This window comes from Orycteropus afer, unplaced genomic scaffold, assembly GCF_000298275.1.
Source record: "Orycteropus afer afer isolate SDZICR_OR568_19922 unplaced genomic scaffold, OryAfe1.0 scaffold00210, whole genome shotgun sequence".
NCBI lineage: Eukaryota > Metazoa > Chordata > Mammalia > Tubulidentata > Orycteropodidae > Orycteropus > Orycteropus afer.
The window spans coordinates 1,190,133-1,198,831 of NW_006921797.1; the positions used below are offsets into that span (position 1 = coordinate 1,190,133).

The following is an 8,699-nucleotide window of genomic DNA, read 5'->3' on the forward strand; positions in this document are numbered from 1 at the left end:
GAGGCAGTATCACTACAGAAAGTAGATTGCCCCATCTTCCTTCTGAGGAGTGGCTGGTGGGTTTGAACTGCCAGCCTTCTGGTTAGCAGTCAAGTGCCTTAGACACTGTGCTACCAGAGCTCTGTTTTTTTTTTCAAAACTAGCCAAGACAATTTTGTAATATAATAGTTTTTCTGTATTAATCATCATTAAACCTGGATCTTGTTCCTAAAACAAAATAAAATTTTGTTTCTAAATTATTATTTTAGATAAAATGAGTGCACAGTAGTAATTAAATGATACGTTGTTTTCCCATGTGAACACTTTATCCTTGTTATTCACAAACAGATTATATTTTGCCACATGGCCTCCGAATGATTGTTGTTGGGTAACAAGACACCAGACAATGATGTGACTAGATCATTGCATAACTATTCTTGTTGGAATGGGATCCCAGAATATGTGCCCTGTGAATAGGATGGTAGTGGCATCTCTTTGTGGAAGAACCGTTTTAATTGACTGATACTTATTAATTGCCTCCCTTTTAGTTGTTTAGTGACATGTTGGAGGAAGTTCCTTTTATGAGCACTGCTGCAGAAGCAAAGAATTTGGTTCAAATCTGTGTCTTTAACATGCTACACATAATTTTTTAGATGACTATATTAGCATTAAAACATCTTTATGTCCTTGCTTTTATTAAAAGAATGATTTCTGAAAACAACGCTTTTTTTGGGGGGGTTCTTTTTATAGCTTTAATTATCTATTTCCACTTCTCTCCTTTTCCTTTTTTTGAACAAAAAAAAATTTGTTTTTGAACAAAAAAGTGTTGTTTTCAGGAATCATTCTATTATCGTTTTAGGTGAAGGTTTACATCGCAAATTAGTTTCCCATTTAATAATTTTTGTACAGATTATTCCATAACATTGTTTACAGTTTTCACAGTATGTCAGCATTCTCATTATTTCCATGTTGTTTGTTCTGTTTCCATTTATCTAACTTTCCTACCCCTCCTTGTCTTCTCATCTTTGGTTTTGGGTAAATGTTGACCATTCAGTCTTGTAGATTGTTAGAGGAGCACATTCCCTACGAGTGATGCTGTTTGTTTTATAAGCCAGTCTGTTATTTGACTGAAGGGAAACCTCCAGGAGTGGTTTTAGGTCCAAGTTTAGAAAGTATCAGGGAGATAGGTTCAGGGGTTCCCCTGGTCTCCATTGGTCCAGTAAATCTGATCTTTCATAGGAAGTTGAGTTTTGTTCTACATTTTTCTCCATTCTGTCCGGGACTTGAGTCCCTCATCAGAATAGTCAGTAGCACCGTCTAGATCTTCTGGTCTCAGGATAGAAGAGACTGTGGTTAGTGTGGGCTTTTAGTCCTGTGGACTAGTTTCTTCTTTGGGTCTTTGGTTTCCTTCATTCTCTTTTGCTCCAGAGGGAGAAAACCAACAGTTGTGTCTTGGATGACCTCTTGCAAGCTTGAAGAGAGCACTTCTTAAATTCAGATGATTTGATGGAACAGAAAAAATAATAGGTATTTTAATGTGGATTAGTATTTTATTTTTCATTATTCACTTTTTCAAACCATTGCCATTTTTATTTTATTTGGGATATTCTTCATAACTGTATTTAATTTTTAGTAATACTTGCTTCAATGTAAATAAGTGAAAAATCGCTGCTCGTTTCCATAATCTTTGTTCAGTTAATAATCTTTGTGAATTGTGTTTGTTCTGCAGATCCATGCGATTCCTCTGAGATCTTCCTGGGTGATGACTTGTGCTTATGCTCCTTCTGGTAATTATGTTGCTTGTGGAGGATTGGACAATATCTGCTCTATATACAACTTAAAAACCAGAGAGGGAAACGTGAGAGTGAGCCGAGAATTACCAGGTCACACAGGTGAGCTCCACTGCTACCTTTTCTTACTGAACCTGATTCCCTTCTTAAACATGCTGATCAAGGAAAACGAGTGGCTGTTGGTGCTCAGCTGGCTAAAGGATGAGTATTAATTGGATGGCAGAGTGTCAGGGAAACACTGACTCCTTATACTCATGCAAGTGGTAACCATTATTTTACTTTTCCTTAAAAACAGCTGAATTATTCTTAAAAGACCGGGTTTGCTCAGACCCCTGAGACTAAGACCTCTAGCTATCCTGCAGGTCTGGAATTGAACTCACTCCTGTGGCTGCCAGCCAAACAATAGATAGGTATATAGGGTGAACATTTATATCAGATAGATACAGTACCTGAAGCGATCAGTCATGGGAGAACAGAAGGGCAGTGTTTGTGCAGGGAGATGGCTCAGGGGGGTGGGAGTGCATGGGAAGGAAGAGATAACTACAGGAAAGAAGTAGGAAGAGAGCTATTACATTGTGGGGAATTGCGGTCAATGTCATGAGACAAAATGTGTATGAATTGCTCTATGGAAGATGAATTTGCTCTTTAAACTTCCACCCAAATCACAATAATTTTTTTTTTAAATAGCTTGATTATTTTTATAAAAAATGATTAAGTTTACTATAAAGAATTCAAGCTATAATGAAAATCCAAAAAGCAAATATATATTTTTTATATTCTCTTTTGTTATTTCATTACGAGATTTTGGCATCCATACTTAAATTACAAAGTTGAAAATATGTTTTAAGAATGTATTTATGGCTTAGCTATATGACTGAGACCAGAAGAACTAGATGGTGCCTGGCTACCACTGTCAACCACTCAGAGGGGGATCTATGTAGGAGATCCTGGATAGAGATCCTGGATCCTGGATCCTGGATCCTGGATAGATGTGGGACAGATCTCAAAGTCATAAAAAAGAAAAAGAAGAAGAAGAAGGAATAAGTTTTGCTGGTCTGATAGAGCCTGGTGGATCCACTGAGGCTATGGCCCCTAGCTGCCCTTCAGGTCTGGAATTGAACCCACTCCTGTGGCTTCTAGCCAAACAAAAGACAGGCATATGAGCTGAACATTTACCTGAAGTAGATACAGTCCTTGGAGAGAGCAATCATGGGAGAATAGAAGGGCTGTGTATGCACAGGGAGACAGCTTGGGGCCAGGAGTACATGGGAGGGAAGGACACAGGGAAGGGGTAACTATGAAGAGGAAGTGGGAAGAGAGCTGTTCCATTGTGGGAAATTGCAGTCCATGTCATGAGACAAAGTGTATACATGTGAACTACTGTATGGAAAGTGAATTTGCTCTGTAAACTTTCACCCAAATCACAACAAAAATTAAAAAATATATATATATGTTTATATATATATGGCTTAGGGAGCTCTGGTAGCATAGTGGCTAAGGCACTTGACTGCTAACCAGAAGGCTGGCGGTTCAAACCCACCAGCCACTCCTCGGAAGGAAGGTTGGGCAATCCTACTTCCGTAGTGATACTGCCTCGGAAACCCAAGGAGGGGTCGCTATGAGTCAGGCTGACTCGACAGCACATAACAACAACAACAACAACATATATATGGCTTAGGGGACACTGAATTTCTGTTAAAGGTGATGGAAAAATTTGGAAACAGTTAATGGTGATGGTTGCACAACATGATGAATGTAATTGACGTCACTAAATATACATATAAAAAATGTGGAAATGATAAATATTTTATATATATATTTTTACCATGATAAAATTGTGTTTATAAAGTATTTATCACTGTGATAGTGCATTGCTTAATTTGCCAGTGTGCACACTATAGTACAATAGTATGATATTTAATTAAAACTCACCGCCATCAAGTTGATTTTGACTCATAGGCACCCCCCATTGGGTTGCTGAGATGGTAAATCTATGGAAGTAGGTTGCCCCATCTTCCTTACGTGGAGTGGCTGGTAGGTTTGTGCCACCGGCCTTCTTGTTAGCAGTCAAATGGCTTAGGCACTGTGCCACGAGAGCTCCTTAGTATTTGCTTTAAAGAAAAAAAAAAAATACTCCCTGCCATCGAGTTGGTTCTGACTCATAGCAACCCCTCCTTGGGTTTCTCAGGCAGTATTCTCTATGGAAGCAGATTGCCCAGTCTTCCTTCCAAGGAGTGGCTGGTAGGATTGAGCCTCCAGCCTCTGGTTAGCAGTCAAATGCCTCAGGCACCACACCACCAGAGCTCCCAGTATTTTCTTGTTGTTGTTATGTGCTGTCGAGTTGGCCCCGACTCATAGCGACCCCTCCTTGGGTTTCCGAGGCAGTATCACTACGGAAGTAGGATTGCCCAACCTTCCTTGTTGTTGTTGTTATTATGTGCCGTCGAGTCGGCCCTGACTCATAGCGACCCCTCCTTGGGTTTCCGAGGCAGTATCACTACGGAAGTAGGATTGCCCAACCTTCCTTCCGAGGAGTGGCTGGTGGGTTTGAACCGCCAGCCTTCTGGTTAGCAGGCAAGTGTCTTAGCCACTATGCTACCAGAGCTCCCCAACCTTCCTTAGCAGTGCTAATTGTTACTTGTCTGGTGGTTTCTCTCCCTCTGAACTCTTGGTGGTACTAATTGACCATGCATTTAGGAAATCTCTAGAATGACGTTTTCCTGCTGTTTCTGTATTTTGAAACACTGATGAATGTTGAGCAGGCAGATGCTACCTCTTTCATAAGGGCTTCACTGGTGCTGCTCTTCTAATTTCTCACAATAATCTTATATTTCTCCAAGGTGCTTAATTAACGCAGTCTGCTATACCCTTTAGTTATTTGTGTAGAGGAAAGCATCTCCCTCCTAGATAATTCTCAAAGACCCCTGGTGATGCAGTGGTTAAGTGCTTGGTTCCTAACTGAAAGGTCCACAGTTCAATCCCGTGAGTCACTCTGTGAGAGAGAGATAAGGCAGTCTGCTTCTGTAAAGATTATAGCCTTGGAAACCCTGTGGGCAGTTTTACTCTGTCCTCTAGAATCTCTGTGAGTTGGAATCAACTCCACAGGACTTAATGTTAAGAAGAGATCTTAGGTGGCAGGGGCCAGATGTATTACTCAGCTTTACAACTTTCAGAGGGCCTGGCACAAATGTCATTGACACAGTAAGTGCCTCACATGGACTTGTTGAATAATATTCAAAGCATAGTTAAACAGTAGAACTCTAGATAATAATGACAAACAGCTGTTGCCTAGGTATTATATTTTTTAAAATGCTTCTTACTGTTTCATACTGTAATTGAGTTATTCAATCAATGATACCCTAAAATTTGCTACTCTTTGTGCTGTAGGCTACTTGTCCTGCTGCCGTTTTTTAGATGACAGCCAAATCATAACAAGTTCTGGAGACACAACTTGGTAAGTTTATTCCAGAAGAACATTGACTTAGGGGTTGGGTGTGGCAGTAGGAACTAACCTGGAAGCTAATAACCTGTAAGTGTTTCTGTGTATTCATTTTCAATTGTAGTGCTTTATGGGACATTGAAACTGCCCAGCAGACGACCACGTTCACCGGGCATTCTGGAGATGTGATGAGTCTCTCTCTCAGTCCTGACATGAGGACTTTTGTTTCTGGTGCTTGTGATGCCTCTTCCAAACTGTGGGATATTCGAGATGGAATGTGTAGACAGTCTTTCATTGGACATTTGTCAGATATTAATGCTGTCAGTGTAAGTGAATAGCATTTCTAAGGAAAATTTATTGTGCATTTAAAGTGTTGAAGTGCATAGAATGATTTTTAAATAAATACTACTTTCAAGCATTCTAATAAATGAGGTGCTCTTATAGCATGAACCCCAAATAAGAAAGGTCCAATTCAGGAAAAATAGAAGGGTTTTAATCCAAAGACTTAGGTTTTGGTTTGCAGGTGAACAATAACTTTTGTTTCCAAACTTAGAGAGATAGATCAGCTTGAACAAAAAAGCAGACCATGGATGTCCACAGCACTGTATTCAGTTGAGGAAAAAAGCCCCATTTCTCTGGGACAAAAGGGAACAATGCAAAGAGGACAACCAGGAGGAAAAAGGCAACTCTTTGGTATAGAGTGTAACTTTGGAAACCTATCCTTGCCCACAGTCTATTGTTACAGTGCCTTAAAGGATCTTTGTATACTGCTATGAAATAAACATGTGTTGCTTTTCTTTCTAGTTTTTTCCAAATGGATATGCCTTTGCCACTGGCTCTGATGATGCCACTTGCCGGCTTTTTGACCTTCGTGCAGACCAAGAGTTACTATCTTATTCTCATGACAGTATCATGTGTGGAATTACTTCTGTATCCTTCTCAAAAAGTGGGCGCCTCCTGTTAGCTGGTTATGATGACTTCAACTGTAATGTGTGGGACACGCTAAAAGGAGATCGTGCAGGTTAGTAACTAAGTACACGTTACATTCTCTTCCTTACGGTTCTTTCAGGAAACATAAAGAGGTTCCATTATGTAGTAGGACTCCCGGGCCTCCACTCAAACCCCGGAGCTGTGAAAAGGGAAACCTAGCAGTTCTCAATCACCTTAACCTTGTTGTTGCCCTTCCAGGGCAGTTCCAGTCTATAAACTATAGTTAAATTTTCTGTAACATCTAGCTCTGTATTTGCTTGTTTGGTAAGTTTTGATATAAAGAAGAATAGTAAATGGTTCGATATGGTCTTTTAAAAGTCACAGTTTTCTTATAACCTGACAGGAAGCCTTGCAACTACTGTGAATCATCTTCCTTCTAGAACAGACTTTGTGTGGGACAGGACTTAAACACATGGTCTTCCTTTAGTCTCAGACTTTGAGTTGTGAACTACAGTTCACACATCAGGCCACACTGGGGACTTTCATTAATAAGATACTACAGTGTAATTTTTAAATTAAAAAAAATGAAATTTTTACTTATGCAGCATTTAAAGAATCAAATTGTTCTTTTTCTTTTGTTTTTGTGATTTGGCTGAAAGTTTCCAGAGCAAATTCACTTTCCATACAGCAGTTCACATACACTTTGTCTCATGACATTGACTAAAATTTACCACAGTACAACAGCTCCCCTCCCACTTCCTCCCCATGGTTACCTCTTCCCTGTGTCCTTCCCTCCATGCACTCCTACCCCTTGAACCATGTCCCTGTACATACACAGCCCTTCTTTCTCCCATGATTGTTCTCTCCAAGGAGTGTATCTACCTAGTGTAAATGTTCACCTCATACATCTCTCTTGTTTGGCTGGAAGCCACAGGTGTGGGTTCAATTCCAGACCTGAAGGGCAACTAGGGGCCATAGTCTTCCGTGGTTCTATCAGGCTCTATTAGACCAGCAAGTCTGGTTCCTCTCTCTTTTTTTTCTAGTGATTTTGAATTTTGTTCCACCTTGTTCTCCCTCTCTATCCAGGATCTACTACAAAGATCCCCATCCAAGTGGTTGACAATGGTAGCTGGGTAGCATCTGGTTCTTCTGGTCTCATAGTCATATAGGCTGAGGATTGCAATTAGTTGCCAGGACTAAATGTTTCCATGAATCTTTGTTTTTTTTCATTATTCTTTTCTCTGGACTAGGAGAGACCCATCGTTGCATCTAGATGGCAGCTTACAAGCTTTTAAGATCCCAGTCGCTACTCGCCAAAGTAGGAGGTGGAACAATGTTTTGTGTAGTGTGTTATGCCAATTGAGCTTGATGTCCCCTGTGACTATGGTCCCGAGCCCACAAGTTGAACTACTCGCTCCCTCTGGGTTGGCTGTGCCCAAGAAGCGACTACAACCTTATCCCTTGTCAACTCTATAGTGCACCTGGGAATTACAAACCATAGCAATACATTTGTAGAAACATTGTCTGCCAGCCCTATACATGGTCTTGGGCACACTCCCCCCTGCTTAGACATACCTAATAGTTCAGCCTGTCTACCCATCTGTCCACCCGAATATCTGTGTTTGCCTTCACTGACAATGCAGTACTGTATGTGCAAAAGGGTTCATCTTTGTTGTCTGTACCTCCTCTGTACCCCTCTATGCCTTCCTCTTCCTCATTGCCACCATGTTAATCACTCACATTTGGTACATTGCCCTTCTCTTCACCCAAATCATTATTTGTCTCTACCTATCTAACAGTGTTCCCTCCCTTCCCCTCCCACCCCAGGTAACCAACAAAGAAAATTTCCTTCCATATATAAACCTTTCCTTGACTTTTTATAATAACAGACTAATACAATATTTGTCCTTCTGGGATTGGCTTACTTCACTTAGCATAATGTCCTCCAAGTTCATCCACGTTATGCGGCGTTTTGCATATTCTACATTATTATTCAGAGTTGCATAGTATTCCATTGTGTGTATGTACCATAGTTTTGTTATCCATTTTTCTGTTGATGGACATCTAGGTTGTTTCCATCTTTTAGCTATTGTAAATAATGCTGCAATGAACATGGGTGTGCATGTGTCTATTCTTGTCCTGGCTCTCACTTCTTTAGGATATTTACCTAGAAATAGAATGGCTGGGTCAAATGGTATTTCTAATTCCAACTTTTGAAAGAATCACCATACTGCTTTCCACAATAGTTATACCATTTTACAGTCCTACCGGCAGTGTATGAGAGTCCCAATCTCTCTGCATCCTCGCCAGCATTTGTTATTGTCTGTCTTTTTCAACTTTGCTACTCATTGTTTTGATTTGCATCTCTCTAATGGCTAATGATTGTGAGCATTTCTTCATATGTTTGTTGACCGCCTGAATATCCTCTTTGGTGAAATGTCTATGCATGTCTTCTGCCCATTTTTCAATTGGATTGTTTGTCTTTTTGTTATTGAGGTGTTGGAGTTTTCTATAAATTCTAGAGATAAGTCCCTTGTCAGATATGTCATCGCCAGATATTT

The 8,699-nt window shown here is 40.2% G+C and overlaps 1 protein-coding gene across 1 annotated transcript in view; it reads left to right on the forward strand.

Moving 5' to 3' along the window:
* Positions 1 to 8,699, forward strand: part of GNB4 (G protein subunit beta 4) — a 23,131-nt gene that overhangs the window by 4,102 nt on the left and 10,330 nt on the right. The window contains exons 4-7 of the mRNA XM_007948275.2: positions 1,709 to 1,871; positions 5,157 to 5,223; positions 5,333 to 5,534; positions 6,013 to 6,229. Coding sequence (XP_007946466.2) covers positions 1,709 to 1,871; positions 5,157 to 5,223; positions 5,333 to 5,534; positions 6,013 to 6,229 — 649 coding nt within the window. The remainder of the gene's footprint in view (positions 1 to 1,708; positions 1,872 to 5,156; positions 5,224 to 5,332; positions 5,535 to 6,012; positions 6,230 to 8,699) is intronic.